At 41.3% G+C, this 17,036-nt stretch overlaps 2 protein-coding genes across 3 annotated transcripts in view; one reads left to right on the forward strand and one right to left on the reverse strand.

Annotated features, from left to right (window-relative positions):
- The window catches only part of MGLL (monoglyceride lipase), a 101,548-nt gene that overhangs the window by 78,705 nt on the left and 5,807 nt on the right, over nt 1-17,036 (reverse strand). The window lies entirely within an intron of this gene.
- KBTBD12 (kelch repeat and BTB domain containing 12) overlaps nt 325-17,036 on the forward strand; it is a 37,728-nt gene continuing 21,016 nt past the window's right edge. The window contains exons 1-3 of the mRNA XM_056501142.1: nt 325-6,951; nt 7,865-8,135; nt 11,325-11,475. Of these exons, the coding sequence (XP_056357117.1) occupies nt 5,882-6,951; nt 7,865-8,135; nt 11,325-11,475 (1,492 nt within the window). The 5' untranslated portion in view covers nt 325-5,881. The remainder of the gene's footprint in view (nt 6,952-7,864; nt 8,136-11,324; nt 11,476-17,036) is intronic.

Consider the following 17,036-nt stretch of genomic DNA (forward strand, 5'->3'; position numbering starts at 1 on the left):
ATTTTCCTTTTAAATTAAGAGCAATGCAATGAGAAGGGAAATGAAGTTTCTGCAGAAAGGCCAGGCTGTGTGTGTTGCAGTCTGAGTGGAGATGACTGCAGGCTGTGCTGGAGTGGGATGCTTGGAGCAGCAGGGATGCAGGGATGCACACAGAGGAGCACAGCACTGCCACACAGGCAGCTTGTAGGTCAGCAGCCTGTCTCCCTGCACTGAGAGCCTCCTTTTGCACAACCTGCAGGCTGTAGCAAGCTAAGAAAGCTCCCAGGAGCCTGCCTAGCAGCACATCCCAGCAAGAACTGGCCTGTGCTGGGATACAGTGAGACTCAAGGTGCCTTTACTGAGGCTTCTCAGAAACAGGAACAAGGTGCCACGGGGTGGAGGGAGAAAAAGAGTTAAAATATCTCTCAGAAGGATTGTTAGACTTTATCTTATGTGGGCCAATGGTATCATTTGATTTGTAGTGTTAGTAGTTTCAAGACCCCAAAATTCCTCCTTCCCTGCCAGGAATAAATCAGTTCAGATCACCTGAACTGTACCTGCTTTGGGGGTGATCCTGGGAGAACAAGAGGGCTGAGCAGGGAGGGTTCTTTCTATGGCTTTGATAGAAGGTGATCTCATCATCTGGAAAATCTTTTAGAATTCCCTAAGCTGTTTAAGGCTGATGTTTTACCTTTAAAAGTGATGCAGGCACTTCAGTTCCTACTACCCAGTAAGCTGAAGCCAGATCTGGGCTTTTAACTTAATTAGATGCCTTTGAAAGCCTGAAAATCCTAATTCTCTAAGCAACTGGCAACTGACTGAATTTGGAAAACTTGCAGAAAGGTACCCTGGCTGCTGGCAGCTACAGTGATGCTTGAAACACATCCATGCACTAAATGTATAATTGTTACAGAGAACCATTTTTTAGTGACACTCACCTGCATGCCCATATGGACATAAATTTCCTAAAAAGAATTGGTTGTTCTCCCACTTATTGTTCTGCCACAAGTCTGTATATTTTATCTGGACAGAATGGATGACAAAAATTCAAGAAATCATATCTGAGTCAAAGCAAGAAAGTAAGTATTCCCTGAAACTATGAGTGACCTTTTCAGCACAGATCTCCAGCCACAGACTAGAGATGTTCCCAGTCTGACCACCAATAACTATCATTTGAATCTGCTTTTTCAACCACTTGGGCACCTAATTGATGTTGATTTGGTCTGTGGATTCATCTCAATTTGTCACATATGACCATGTCAGTATTCTTAAGACAAAGTATCTAATTTATCCCCTATTATCCTTGAAAGAAATGAAGAAAATTAGATCGGATTGACACAATTTGTTCTAGATAAATAGGTGCCATAACTGCTTTTATCACCTTGTTACCCTCTAAATCCTTATAATTCAATCACATAATAATTTCTTCTGGCATCTTTCCAGGTGTCAGAATTAAGAGAATGATTCCTATTATCCTATAGCTATAGGAACATCTATAATTCATTGGAAGCTTCCTTTCTATATCTTATTATACCTTTTCCTTGCATTAAGATTAGCATTATTATTTGCCCTTTTTGAGCACTGTGGGATCTTTTGCATGGTTTAAAATCTTGATCTTAAATGCCAGCACAGCCTTCATAATTGAACTCTGAGATTATAACATTATTATCATCTGGGTGCTGATTTCTGCCTCACTGTGGCTGTCAGCCAAATGTCATAATGCATACAATTAACAGATTTGCTTCTCAGCTTACTGATAACAAAGGAAGCACAAATAATTCATAGGCAGAGGCCCTGGTTCTTTGATGTGATTGAACTCTGATCCTTTCAGCACCTGAAGGGAGGCTGGCTGAAGGCAGGGCAGCCTCATTAAGGCAAAGAAAAAGAAAAAAACAAGCAGAGGGGGAAGAGGAGGATGCAGGAGGTGCCCCCCACGCTGGGTGCTGTGACCTCTGCTGGGCCAGGTCCTGCAGCTCCCACCCTCCCACCATGACATGGAAACAGGAGATTCCTCAGGAAAAGACAAAAAAACCCCATGTCCCAGACAAAAATACAGACAAAATAATGTCTCTTATTACAGAGTAGCTTTTTTTTTTTCCCCCAGAGGTTGGGGGAAATTCCTGATGAGCTACTTCCATCTGGTTTTACAGTCCCTTTGCATTAGGGTGGTTCAAAGAGCCTGCAGTGTAACTGAGAATTGAGGACAGCATTTATTTATAGTTTGATAGCTCATAAAAGCTGGAGAGCTGAGCTCACAGCAGTGTGCTTATTTATGTTTTAAACTGCTCATGCATGCTACTGCCTTGCAAAATGTATGCTGGAGCTCCTGCTTACCAGTATATATGGCTCTTCATAAGGTTCATGGCACAAAGGCAAAAAAGAAAAGGTGAAATTAGACTAACTTAATGGTTGATATAAAATTTAAAGTAGCAGAGAGAACTGGAGAAAAATTAATAGCCCAGCACTCAAATAAAGTAACATCCAATGGAGGTTTGCACCTGAATCTATTTCTCACAGTAGAAGAAAAAAGTATCCCAAAATTCTGAGTGAGGCACTCATTAACTCTGATTTCAGCTCCTGGTGACATTATAAAGGATTTGAACCTTGTACTGAAAGTTTTATAATGGCAACCCAGCCTCTGACACACTCTCAGTGCAGTGTCTTGCTGCAAATTATATTTGTATCACACTTATCCTCTCTTTCCCTATCAATGCATCATCCTTCTCCCTCTGTAACCCAGAGGGAAAGCAAAGCAGCACTGTTTCATTACTACCCTTTAATAGTCTTTCCAGTCATATAAAGGAGAATATTAATATCCTTCTAATGACCTCACCTAAACGCTGCTAAAAGCCAGGAGAGAAGTGACAAGTTTGCAGCGAAAGCACAGGGGATGAATTTCTGAAGTTAATGAAAGGATTTCACCCCCGGGTTTTAATCCTGTTTTCTTTCTGACCTTTTAGCTTCAGTTTCCTCAGCTGTAGGATGGAGAAAGTAGACTCACATGCAAGTCAACAGCACGATTTTGTTGAGTACAATTCAGTCAGGAGCTGGCTGTGCTGTCAAAGCACAGAGCTAAAGAAGGTGTGCTCTGACAAGGAAAAGTGAATGTTGTCTTCTTGCAGGTGTGAGGTAACCACACTCTTCCTACAGCTCAGCCTGGGGAAGCAGCTTTGCTCTGCAGAGCCTGATGGGGTGGCTGGAGGCAGCTGCAGTGATCCTGCCTGGAAGGTGCAGACTCTGATGGGTGGGCATGGCCAGGTCCAGGAGGAGGGGACCACCCATCTCCTGCTCCAGGCTGTGGGCAGTGCTGCTGCTCCTGGGGAGGCACCCAGAGCAGCTCTGGGGGGCAGAGGACACCTCCTGCCCTGGGTGCAGGTGGGCAGCGGGGTGGGACTTGTCCATCAGGTTATTGACACCTCAAGGAGCACATAAATGGCATGAGCTGTGTTTTGCCTCAACATTTCTGTTGCTGAAAGAGAAGAGGAAGAGGCTGCCAGAGTGTGGTGCCAGATGTGCTGATCACTGGTATGAACACTTTAAAATTCACTATGAATTCTAATGAACAGTGATTACACTGACAAAGTGCTGCTCTTAAGAAAGCTAAATTAACAACTAAAGAAAACTTAAAGGTGACCAGCAAAGGAAATGAAATCATAGCTCAGTTCTACAGAGCTTCTTCCTGATCTGTACAAAAGTCTGGGGGAAATTATGGTGATTAATTATCTCACTTGTTTTTACATTAAAAATACACATTTTCACCATTATAGAAAAGCTGGGGGATGCATGAAGACATCATAAAAGAGAAAGGAGAGAAGTTGATCATTTTGGAGAAAAAGTCATGATTAGTCAGATTGGGGCTTGCTGGTGCTTACTAACACTTTCATACATCTGGAGATGAACAACCTGGTTCAGGACATTGCAGCTCAACTTTAAGATGACTGTGCTTATGGTCTTTGAGATGATAAGCACAATTTCTGAGATATAGGGAGGTTCCTTTACCTAAATGCAGTGAAGATCAAATATTACAAAGTGATTAAATAGCACAAGGAGAAAACAATAAAATAATTATCATGTAGGATAAAAAAACCCAAACATTTCCTTCTCATGAAAGCTTCTGCTGACTGTAAAGACTGCTCCAGAGGAAGTCAATACAGGATTAAGAGCCACGTTTTCTCAAATGCAGTATTACATTTCAAAGGAGGGAGGAAAAGAAAAAAATCTAGATTTTGAAATACCATCTCTGTCTTTTTTGTACTAAACTGACTGTTTTAATTGAATTTTAAAAGTATCATAAGAAGAGCTCAGAGCTTGGCCCACATCCAGATGTTAATGTTTAGTCTTCCAAATCCATTTTTTAAGTCTGGTAATAACCCAGTTTCATTTCTTAGATTTGTTGCTTCTGGTTCCATATTTGGAATATGGAAAGACTTGATCAAATCAAGGAAATGCCAATCTTCAAGCATGCTTGGCTTTTAAATTAGCACTCAAAGTGAGGAATCTACCTAACTTGTAGAATGATGTCTAGTTCCAAAAACAACTGAACAGCTAAAAGAGCAGGTTTGAGTTCGGTGATACAGCTGCAGATTTCCTTTCCACCTGGGAAATAACTGTAATATTTTAAAATATCTATCTACCTAAATCTGTAGAAAAATCTGGACTGTTTGTAAAAATACCTTTAGAGGAATTTCAAAGAATTTCATATACTCATTTTTTATGTTGATACATGTTTCTTTAATGAAACTAAGACTTCTCTTTGTACTGCCAGGATTTGAGAAAACCAATTCAATCTGTGATACAAGCCCTTGATCCCACAAATATTTAAGCTGCCGAGGAAAGTTACTCATTTCAACAGGCTCATTAAGCACTTTGTAGCATGTTTACAGTGTGTTTCAAACATGGTTATACCACAGCTTTAGGACTTGCTCGTGTACTGGTGATTCATGACATGAGTCCTTAATGCATTTCTAAAACAGAACTGTCTCATTACCATATTACAGCCAAAAACTGTGATAAGGACTGGTATCCCTCAAGTGATGGTAAATGTCATTCTCCCACTGAAATTCTACACCTGTACCTCACATTCTGCAGAAAGACAGAGATTCACTAAAGGATCTGCCTTCAAAACCAAAAAAAAACCAAACCAAAAACCAAACAGATGAGACCACAAATTTCCTTGTTTCCCCCATAAATAAAACTGGAGGGAGCATGTTAATAATTACAATTTAATTTAAAATGTCTCTTGAGCTTGCAGTGAGTGGAACCTAAACTGTGACTCTGCAGCACATAAACATCCTGCTGAGAAGAAAGGAGGACAGCTTGAAGGCTGCCTCTATTTACTGATCCTTTACTTACTCCAAAGGAAACTGGTAGCAACTCTGTAGAAACCAGTGAGCTATGCTTTGGTGTGAGAGAAAAAGGAATCTGGCCAGTTGGACCAAGTTGTTTCCTGCCACTTCACGACCAGTCTTTAGAGGTAAAAGCTGCCTCTACCCACAGGACTGTGTTGACTGTCTCAGCTCAATTTTTATAGGCTCTGGATCATGGAAAAGAGGGAGAAGGCAGTTGAAAAAGGCTGCTTTGAAGGGAAGTCTGTAATTGCCTTTAAATAATCACAGAACTTGGGGGTAGGTTCTGAATACTGAAGGTCATTTGAAGTGTTGATTTTTCTTATATTTTTTCTTGGAAACCTTGAACCTGAGACCTCACCATAATTTTGCACAATTTTTATGCATCACTGATTCATATCACACCACACAGGTGATTAACTCTAGACAATTACAGCAATATATATTTGCCAAAGAGTTCGTTCTTATTGGACAATATTATGCTTCTATCTCTAGAAACATTCCTGATGAGTACCTTGAGTTCTGAGGACATTTAAAGAGAGGAAAAGAGATCAACCATGGATCACAAGGCTGAGGAGAGGAGAAAGCAGCGCCACAGCTTGACTTTGCTGGAGCAAGTGCAGAGAATGAAAGAATCAGCCGAGATAATCGACGTGGTGCTGGTCGCAGAAGGTGAGAGGTTCCCCTGCCATAAGGTGGTGCTGGCTGCCTTCAGTGCCTATTTCAGAGCCATGTTCAGGTGTGGCTTGGCAGAGTGTGCTCAGAGGGAGGTGGTGCTGCAGGACACGTGTGCCGAGAGCGTGGCCGTGCTGCTGCACTACATGTACGGCGCGGAGCTGCGCCTCTCCAGCCACAACGTGCAGGCTGTGGCCCTCACTGCCTGCTTCATGCAGATGGAGGAGGTCTGCACCATGTGCCAGAAGTACATGTTGGACCACATGGATGCTTCCAACTGCGTGGGCATCTACTACTTTGCAAGCCACATTGGGGCAGAAGATTTGTGCGACCGAGCGAGGAAATACGTGTATCAGCATTTTGCTGAGGTGAGCTTGCAGGAAGAAATACTGGAGGTTGAATTCCAGCAGCTGATGACTCTGATCAAATCAGATGATCTGAATATCTCCAGGGAGGAGAGCATTCTGGACCTGGTCATTAGATGGGTCAAGCACAGCAGAGAGACACGCTCAGAGCACCTCATTGAGCTCCTCAAGCAAGTGAGACTGGTGCTTATCAGCCCCTCTTTCCTTGTGGAAGCCAGGAAAAGGAACACAATGATCCTCTGCAATTCAGAATGCAACGACCTGTTCGAGGAAGCCCTGAAAACCATCCAGCTGTCCAGGCCCCCTTCCCTCAGCCTGCGTTATGGGATGGAGACTACGGATCTCCTGCTCTGCATCGGCAACAACTCCCTTGGCATCAGGTCCAGGCACGGCAGCTACGCGGATGCCAGCTTTTGTTTCGCCCCTGCAACACGAAAAACTTACTTCATTTCCTCCCCCAAGTATGGAGAGGGCTTAGGATGTGTTTGCACTGGTGTTGTCACTGAGAAAAATGATATCATTGTGGCAGGCGAGGCAAGCGCCGTCAAAATGTCTAGACAAAGGACCAGGAACATTGAAATTTATAGGTGTGTACCCTCTGTCAGAAATCCCCTAATTATTTAAAAGTTTGAAATCAAAGTAATGTCCCTGGGGCCAAAAAAGAAAAAAAAAAATACCATTACACAAAGCATTTTTTCCTTTTTTTTTCTTAGAGATTTTGACTTCTTTAATCAATTTGTCACAACTTATTTTCATTGCTCTGAGTTATATATGTTCAACCAAATCTTGATGCCTCTTCTCCTGAAAGAAGGAGGAGTTACTCTTGTGGTATCTCTGGGTAAATGAGCTCAGTTAGATCAATGCATGTAGATGTTATATTCTCCTTACTCAAATCTCAATATTTTCCTTGGATACTTCTTTTCTAGGTCATTAGCAGGGGGAAATGAGCCAAGTGAATGATCCAATGAGCCCAGTAACTCAGAGAAAACATGCTTCTCTGCTAATGTTGATGATAGTGCTTCACAGATTAAAGATAATGATTGATAGCTCAAAAACCTCATTCTGTTTTTGCTCTTATCTTTTTGAGATGCACACATTTTAAAGAAAAACCGACATTTCCTGGATTAAAGATAAAATTTTTAAATGGTGACAGCATTTTCAAATGCAAATGCCTAAATTTGAGGAAATAAATTCATAGTGAGGCAGGTGAAGTGGCTTTCTTTTCAGCAGTGTTGAGTTCTCACTGCTTCTGCTAATTTCAGCAGAAACTGTGACTGAGCAGCACATGCAGGAACAAGTGACTTCTTACCTTAATTAGGGTCAAATACTTTTGAATACTCATACTAAAAATGCTTGATCTTGCAAACATTGGGCTCAATTTCATAACTTCTCTGTGAAGGAGAGAGCTCCTCTTGTCATTGTACTGAGTAAACCCTGACAATTAAAGGCTGATGGGACCTGGGTGAAGCAGGGCACTTACAACTCTGGATTTTCCTACAGATACCACCAGCGAGGAAACCACTTCTGGCACAGCCTGTGCACCACTCAGCTCCGTGAGCTCTACGCCCTGGGCACTGCCCACAACGACCTCTATGTAATAGGAGGGCAGATGAAAGTGAAAAATCAGTATCAGGTCACAAACTGTGTGGAGAAGTACTCCATGGAGCAGGGCAGCTGGAGAAGCACAGCACCTCTGCCAGTGCCACTGGCCTGCCATGTGGTGGTGACAGTGAAGGACAAGCTGTACGTGCTGGGTGGATGGACACCACAGGTTGAGAATTGTGCCCATTCACTTCCTTTGCTTTGTGCACTAACAAGAGCTGCTGGGCTGTTTTGCAGTGCTTCTTGCTTGGGAAAATACAGCAGTGAGAACAGAAGAATAAGTTGCTCACGTTCCTCTGATTGAACGTGTTCTGTAGGAAAACCAAAGAGGGTGAAGAATAATATCCATCTATGCCATCCTCAATGTAAATACCAACTGCAGGAAGGGCAGTCTTTATTCACAGAGATATGGACAGTGAGCAAGAGTTTAAAATACATTTCCTTTGTCATTATAGGTTACAACCTTTCTATTCCTTATTTACCATCCTCTTAATTTTTCTGGATATAATAAATAATGTCATTTAATCATGCAGGGACACTTAACTGTGCCCTGCTTTCAAAAAGCATGTACACAGGTACATTTCAGGGACAGATTTATATATGACATTTAAAGTTCACCTTGATTTCTCAGGAAGCTTTCTTGGTTAACTAAAGTTAATTTATTTGATTTTCATTACATTACATTTTAAATGAAAAGTCAAAGCATTTTCTGGGAAACAGAGTCCTTTAACCAATCAATTTATTTATTTCTGTTGCATTGTTTGGCCATGAAAAGTTTTAACAAGGATTTTCAGCAGGCCCACAGATACATGTTCAGTAGTACAGAGATTATACAGAGCTATGATAAAAAGAAGATGGATGTCAAGGGCAGTGCTCACTCTCTCCAGTTGCTCCCAGTGCAAAATATCTTTTAAGAGTCTAACCTATTTTTATTTATTGCTTGGTGAATTTTAAATTTGGGTGCTCAGGAAAAAGCCCCATATTCACTTGACAATGAAGTGGAGCATCTGTAATCCTCATTGCAATATGTTCAGACTGTCATCACAACTCGATGGTTTCTGTCCTCTTGAAATAAATTACTGTTTAAAGTATTTAAAAGTGAGATGCATTCAGCTAACAAGACCTCCACCTCTTTGAATATTTTGAGTGTGCAAGTCCCCAAGGAGGCAACAGAAAGATCAGAGAGTATTTCTGATACAAAAACAACTGTGCAAGGGTATCTCATATGTAAAGAACAAAACTATGAAAACACTTGATGTAGAAACCATCTGTCTGTAAAAAAAAAACTTGAACTGAAAGACATGTCATATAACAAAGATAGATGTTGAAGTCAGACAACCAGCTTTGTTAAGCTCTTTTTTTTTTTCCAGAACAGATTGTGAGAGGGAAAAGTGGCTTAGAAGCACAAGTATATCAGGAATATTGAGCCAACAATAATTTTTTTTAAACCCACCTGAAGTGGATATCTGCCTACAAGTACTATCAGTAACAATGCATGGGTGTCTGAGTTTATATAGAAATAGGTTTGAGATGAGCAGATTAACAGCAATTGATCAAAACCCACAGCTTTGGAAGATTTTGGTGTACCTGCACAGATCAGAATAAATTAGCTAAAGTACTGAAAAAAGTGCTTTAAGACCAGCACTACAGAGTGCTGAATTCTTCTGGTACCATCTATCTTCCCCCTGTCAGATGCAGTGATTGTGCATGTGGGGTTACCACAGCTGCACTGGGAAAGCAAATGAGCTGGCCAAGCCAGGGGCTGTCCCTGTGCTGGAGCAGCACTGAATGTTCTGTCAATCCTGAACAAACACTAACAACAGCATTGACAGAGTGCCCTAAATGCATGTGTCCATTACAGGACAGAGATAAATACCCTCCCCACCCAGCCTTTGTAACTGGAATAAGACAAGACAAAGTCAAGCCAGGACATAAAATGACAGCTTAGGAGGGCAAGGGCTCGCTCACAGCAGCACTGCTCTGCTCTGCTCTGCTCAGGTCTGGCCTCTGATGCCAGCACAGTTAAAACCCAAAGTGACTCCAGCCTTGGTAACTGGGGGCTGCTAAAATAGAAGAAAGTATTTGGTGAGGCTGAGAGGAAGATTTCAGACCCCTGAGACACAGAGAAGGGCTGCTGGAAGTTATGTTTTCTGTACACAGAGAGAACAGGGTGCACTCCAAGGAGAATGTTACCACAAAAACGAGTCTGGATGTGAATTTACAGCATGTCAAGTGGTGTCTTCTCCTAAGTACATGTTTAGTCTGTGCTGAAAATACACAGCTTTCAAATACTCCTCTTTCAGTGAATAAATTAGTGGTTCACACTTACCACGGAGAAAGAACATGCCCCGGGCACTTACAGGGAATAACCACGGGGCTTTATATTTACTCTCTACTTTGCCTCCTACTATCTTGTCCATGACATTAGTCTTGGAGATGTCTTTTGGGAAAGAAAAATAACAAGAAAACAAGGACACATGTAACACCATCACAAGCAAGCAAAGTATTTCTCTCCTTCTCACTCTCTCTATGTGAAAACTTTCATCCCAAAATATTTCAGAATCCTCCCTCCACATCCCACTGCTAACATTCAAGGGTGTCGTACCCAGAAAACAGCATCTGAATTCCCTGCATTGTATAAGACAGGCAGAGAAGGGGGAAGAAGATTAGAGAGAACAAAAGGAGTAGGAGTGAGAATAAAAAGTGTTATGGCAGCAAAGATACAGCAAGGGGGTTAGGAGTTTATTGTGAAAACTATTGAAGTTACAGCTGTTGAACAACAACATTACTGTGGTTAGGTTCACTAAATAAATATGCAAATGTTTATAAGGATAATACATATAAATATATACATATACAAATATACATACATATGTATGTATGTGTGTGTGTGTGTGTGTGTATAGGACTGAGAAAGGCCAGGAAAATACCTGACTGAGACTCATGGTACAGTCTGAATAATAGTGGAAAGAGATTTCAACATTTAGCAGGAAAAAAAAGACAGACTGGTTTTCTCTCATTATTACCAGGACTGTACAGCAGCCTGGTGGAAGGGGGCATGTTCTTCCAGAGCTGGGAACCTTAACCCTAACCCTGACCCTGAATGTATTGTTAGTACCCAAACCCTTGGCTCTGCTGCTGCAGGATATAGACACCCACTTGTTTCTCTGCCTTCTGCAGCAGATCCCAGCCACCAGCCATGGGTGCTGTTAACCCTGGGGAGTGCAGTCCCCTGCAGCTGTAATTGATGTGTTTGTGCTATTTATCTGCCGAGCTGTCTGCTGTGATGAATTGCCTGCAGGCATGTGTGGAGGGCTGCAAAGGCTGTGTTATGATGGGGCTGTCATATTTCATGCAGATGGATCTGCCTGACGAGGAGCCGGATCGATTGAGTAACAGAACGTTTCGCTACGACCCCGGCCAAGACAGATGGGCAGAGAGAGCCCCAATGAAGTTCTCCAAGTACCGCTTCAGCACGGCCGTGGTCAGCGGGGAGATTTATGTCCTGGGTAAGAGGAAACGGGTTTTTAACAGATAGCACCACCACTTTTTCTTCTTTCCAGCAATTTGCCTTTGTGAAGCGAAAATATCTCACCCTTTGTTACGTACTGTAGGACAAAGCACCTCGTAATAAATGGAGAGAATTTTTCTAAAGTTATTTGCTCCCCACGTTATTTCTTCCTTCTGTAATTTATGTGGATTAAATTATGTGAATGAGTAGTGCTCTGGATTAGTGCAACAAAGATAATTCACTTTTTAAAAGATACTTTTCTTTGGGGTATCAATATGTGCTGTAAATATTAATGAATTTTAAAAGGTGAGTAGAGAAGCCTTGAAGCACCATTTCATAAGTGAGCAGTGAAATGCTAAGGAATATATGCAGCATCGAAAAGAAAAGGCATAAGGATAAAGAAAATTTTGATTTCCCAAAACAAACATCATGTCTCCTGGTAAAACTCATTGAATTCTTCTCTTCCACCTATCTCAACAGAGTACATTTTAAAAAAAAACCAACTAAATATTTCCTTTTGACAATTTTTGATTTAATCCTTTCATGTTTTTTGTTTCAAAACAGTACTTTGACCAAAAATTTTACAATTTGTGCAAATGAGTTCAATAATCTCCTACCTACCCTAAAATCTTTTGCCCCAAAATCTTATTGTAGATAGGTATATGACTGGAAAGTTCTTGGAGAAGTGAGGAAAAAAGTTCATCCAGCCAATCCACAGGTGGGCTGTGAGTGATTCATGCCCTTCCATGCACCTGTGGTCTCATGGGCAGCTTTAGGCATGAAGAAAGCAGCAATTCTATCAGGACCTCAGGACATTTCAAACCCCTCTGCTTCAAACTACTCCTGCTTACAAGCTTATCAAAGTGAACACAAAAATAGTCTTATCAGCTTATTACACCTCCTGTCTCAGGGTGTTCTGTCTTTGTCGGGTTGTTACATACCAGGGATAAAGCAGAGTTTGTTCCTGGTTCATAATACAGAAACTGCTTTGCAGGGGGATATGCAGGAAAAGTGTCTTTGAAGCAGAAGAGAAAAGTGGCTTTAATGCTGCATTTGTCTTCTTTTAGAGAAACTTCTTTCTCTTAAGTGGTTTGAGAGAGGCCCATAGGTACAACCAGGAGGAAGGGTGAAAGAAGCCCATATGGAAAAGTGAGTTTTGCAAAGAGAAAGTTATGTCATTATTGTCAAAGCTTAGTGATAGAAAATGTCAGTGTGCTGTTAAATAATGAGAGTGTTGGCTGCCCAGGTTCAAAGGTGCTTTGAAAACATGGAGACTTCATGCTCTGTAAAAGGTTAAATACATATAATTATTTATACTGACATTGATGCTCTAATGGGGCAGCAGAAGCAGCTGGAATAGCTGGGAAGAGAACAGCAGCATTCATGTGTTTCAGTAAGAAGTGCTCTGAGATCAAGACCTCGAAGGCTGTGATGACACAGGGAGTCAGGGAGCAAAAATGAGCAGCCACCTTGGGATGCATGGGATGAAACAAATTGTCAGTCTTCTTCACAGCAAGCCTGACACTGGCACAAGGAAAAGGAGTGGCTAATGGGGAAAAGTGCATCCATTTTCTTCCCTCAAAATCTCACAGAGCAAGAAGCATGTGTGAGTGGTTACAGTATTGAAATGTACAGATTAAACACAAAACACAGCCTTAAATCTGAAAAATGCCTGTTTAAATGGCATTGAGGAAAGTTCGTGGTCTCATGGACTTTCAGAAGCATTTTGCTAATTAAAAAAATAAGAAAGCCTTGGTTTTGTATGTGTAGCTGCAGTGTTCAGGGAGCTGGACACTAATTTGAATTCTTTCTTACCTGCTGGCCAATGCCAATAATTCTGTGTGTGTGGGAGAGAAAATCTTTGCTACAATCTGATCTGCACATGGGTGGTAACAGGGTTTTGCTCTAGCTCCATCATTTTGCTAGTTCACACACACCTTCCCATGGCAGTTTTGATTTGAGTCTATTCCTAAGGGAATCCATTAAATTAATGCTCAGGTTAACAGTTTGCTGCATTGGACCCTTCACTCTTGTCACTAAGTCTAACTAAACATTCATAAAGGCAGTGTTTGTCCTCAGCTTTAACAGTGCAAATCTGGGGTAATTTCACTGTAATGGACAAACTTGCTTGTGATTTATAGCCAGGGTGACTGAGCTCACACACTGCTCCAAGCAGCAGATTTTTGAGAAAGATTGGGCTATTTTTACCATTACATTTCTGAGCCTGCCTCCCTTCTGATGCTCTGCCCACTCAAGGTGTAGCTGCAGCAAGTGCAGACATGGATGAATTACCATCAGGTAGCAGGAATATCAGCTGCAGAGAAGACATTTTGACCTAGGTCTGGGCTGCTTTCACAAACTCCTCATTGTTAGTTTTCACAAACCTTGTAAGAACTTTAACATCCATAAATCTGCAAAATTTATTTGAAACTTGCCAACAGGCACAAAAACTATGTAAGGTAGAGAAAATAATATAAATGGAGACAGAGAACACACATATAGTCAGAGAAATTGCATAGGTCTTGTTTTCTTGGGAAGTCGAATAATATTACAACTAATTTTTAAATTCAAAGACAAGTCTGAGCCAAAAATGATTGGTCAACAAATTCTGCCTTTGAATATGCTGGTTTAAAGCCCCCTGCAAGAGTATGGGTGGAAATGGAGATTTATCTGTTAAAATTAAGAAGACAGCATGGTTGCTAAATGTTAACCATCACAGTCTGAAAACTCTGTGGACAGATTAAAGCATTTTCCAAGACCTCTCAAAGTGATGAAGCAACTTCCAAACGAACTCTGGCTGGAAACAGTGATAAAGATATGGGCATCTTACTCTGCAGATATCACATGTGGCCTCATCTCCAGCTGTAAATTCACAGCTGTAATTAAACCTCACAGAAAAGCTCCATTCCACAGTCCATCTGTGGTGACAGGCTCTTGTTACCTTGTGAGGTCTCAGGCTGCTGGGCTGTGAGGTGGGTCCAGTTCCCCTTTGGACACAGTTGTGATGGTTACCCTGGCTGGGGGAATGGGCAATTCATGGCATTGAGAGGAAAGCAGTGAAAGTGTTCCTGATCTGGCTGATGGGGTACTTGATCATGATGTTCAGGGGAGAATGGGAATGGAAAGAGTAGAGGTGGATAGTGACAGAGCAAGTGTTCATGAGGGTGGTAAAACCACTGCAGGCTCCCCAAAGCTGTGGATCCCTTGGACACCAGCCTGCATGATAAGGAGTATCAGGCACTCTGGGAGTCTAGAAAGACACTGTCAAGGGTGATTTGTGCAAAAAGACACATTCTGAAGAGGATCATAGCTCATGGGCTGTTCCCATGTAGTGGCTCAGAGACAGTTCAGCCATAACTAAGCTTTTGTTATATAGATGAGAGGGAGACTTTTGTTGAGTCTCTGCCATTGCTATTGATACCATCCCCAGTCCTGATGGGAATTTCTCTTGGTGAAGTGTGTGTGCACAGATCTTGGACATCTAACAGGCTCCTGTGCAGCCCCAGGGAGCACTCAGTGAAGGGCCATGGAATGGCACTGCTTGGATTCCCACAGGTATTCCCCACTTCTCCTACCATTCTTGTTCCTTCTGGGGTGCATCATCTCCACAGGCATCCTGCAGCCTGCTAAGGAGATCCACTGGGGGCTGCTGAGGCAGAGGAAGGAGAGGATGGGAGGCAATGTGGAAACAGGTAAATGCAAGGCATCCTCTCTATGCCTGGAGGACCACACCCTGCCTCCCAGGAATAAAAAAGTGAAATAAAGAGATAGTTCTAGCTGGGCACATAGTGATGCAGAGAGATAAGATTTCTTTCAACAAGTCTTGAAAACAAACTCCTTAAATGAAGTAAGGTTGTCAGCTTTTTCCAGCGGGATTTCTTACATAGGTGTCAGCACTTTGAGAGACTCTTGAGTAGAGATGAAAAATCACTGCAGAGAAAGTTGATCCTCTCTAAAGTCTGTGATGTATAAATTCAATTTCTATCATAAATATGAAGCAGAAAGAATTGATGCAATGCTAGCTTTGAATAAGGTGAAGTAGCAGACTCTTTGACAGACAAGTCTAATTTTTGTTCTCATCCATGTAGGTGTAAATCTGTAGTAAGTAGTCTGCTGATGGCAGTTGTGTTGTGTCAAGATCATTTTATTCTCACTCAGATCAGAATCTGATGCTTAGCCTTTGAAGTGTTAATTTCTGAAAAGTCCTATTGGCACAGCACAGAGTATGTAATCACTGTCCAAAAACCTTCCCCAGACTAATTGCCAGCTCCAGCATGTAAAACCCTAATGACTTAAATGGAATTATTCTAGAGGCACACTGATGGAAGGAAAATGAGAAATAGATCAGAGTTTTTGGTCAGAGTAACAGCATTGTTCAAGAACCTGTACCGTGTGTCTTAATCAGCAATCTTACAACATAATTATCTGTTTGTTGTGTAATGTTCCTAGAGAATCTCAAACTATTTATATACCATACATAATCCTCATAAGTAAATGAACAGCAATTCCTAAGGCTCAGAATCCTTTCTGCTATTCATCTCTTTTCACTGGTCTCAGCTCTTTCTCTCCATATTTTCCCAGGAACATAACTATATTCGTTGGAAAGCCCAAGAAAGAGCAGCATTGTGTTCTTAATGACAGAGGCAATTGATACACATTGGGAAGAAAACCAGATGGGAGGGCTCTATTTAAGGTCATGCATTTTAATCTCTCACTTAAAAAAAAAAATATCCTTTCCAGCTTCCTACTTCTCTGAAAACTTATCACAGCCAACATACAAATTAGGAAAATTCATCCAAATGAATCCATTTGAATGTCATATTCATTATTTATGTTAAAACACACTCAGTAGAGCCAATGTCTCTGAAATACAGGTCACTGGTAAAAAAAAAAAAGTTATATCACTATGACAGATTTAACCCATGTGCTTCTTTTATGCTATATAATTCCTGCTTTATAAATAATAATACATTGAAGGACTTAAATGAGAAATCCTATTAGGGAAGATTTAGGAACAAAAGATTTTTTGTTTATCCTCCTCAGACTGGCATCCTACCTCTTACAACTTGGCATTTTTTCCCCCTGGGCTCTTGCTGAAAGCTTCTTTTAAAAGTTTTAAACAGTTAAATGAGGTTCAATTAAATACTGAATGTCTTGATCATAGAATACTTATTTAAATATGTATTTTGGGGTCTCTTTGGAAAAGAAAGTATGTGTAGGAGGAGCTGGAAGGAGACATTTTAGCATTCATGCTTGAGTATTAACTGTGCATTTGAATAACACTTCCTTTTAAAATAAACATGTCTATTTATAAATATGCTTTGGATTTCTGACAAGTGCTGCTTATGGGTCTGATTCTGAGCTTTTGTACCTGTGCAAGAACCTCCAAAGTGTCCATGTGCAGGGAGGAACAAAAACAGGCAGATAAATTGGTCTGATAGATGAGATTGAAACTGCTCAGTACACACTTAAGTATTTCCAAAGGAAGTGAGAAAAGACATATTGTGAGAAAAGAAGGAGCTGAATCTGAAACATTGACCATGCTTAGGAAGACAAGAA

This window comes from Oenanthe melanoleuca, chromosome 12 (assembly GCF_029582105.1).
Source record: "Oenanthe melanoleuca isolate GR-GAL-2019-014 chromosome 12, OMel1.0, whole genome shotgun sequence".
Taxonomy (NCBI): Eukaryota; Metazoa; Chordata; class Aves; order Passeriformes; family Muscicapidae; genus Oenanthe; species Oenanthe melanoleuca.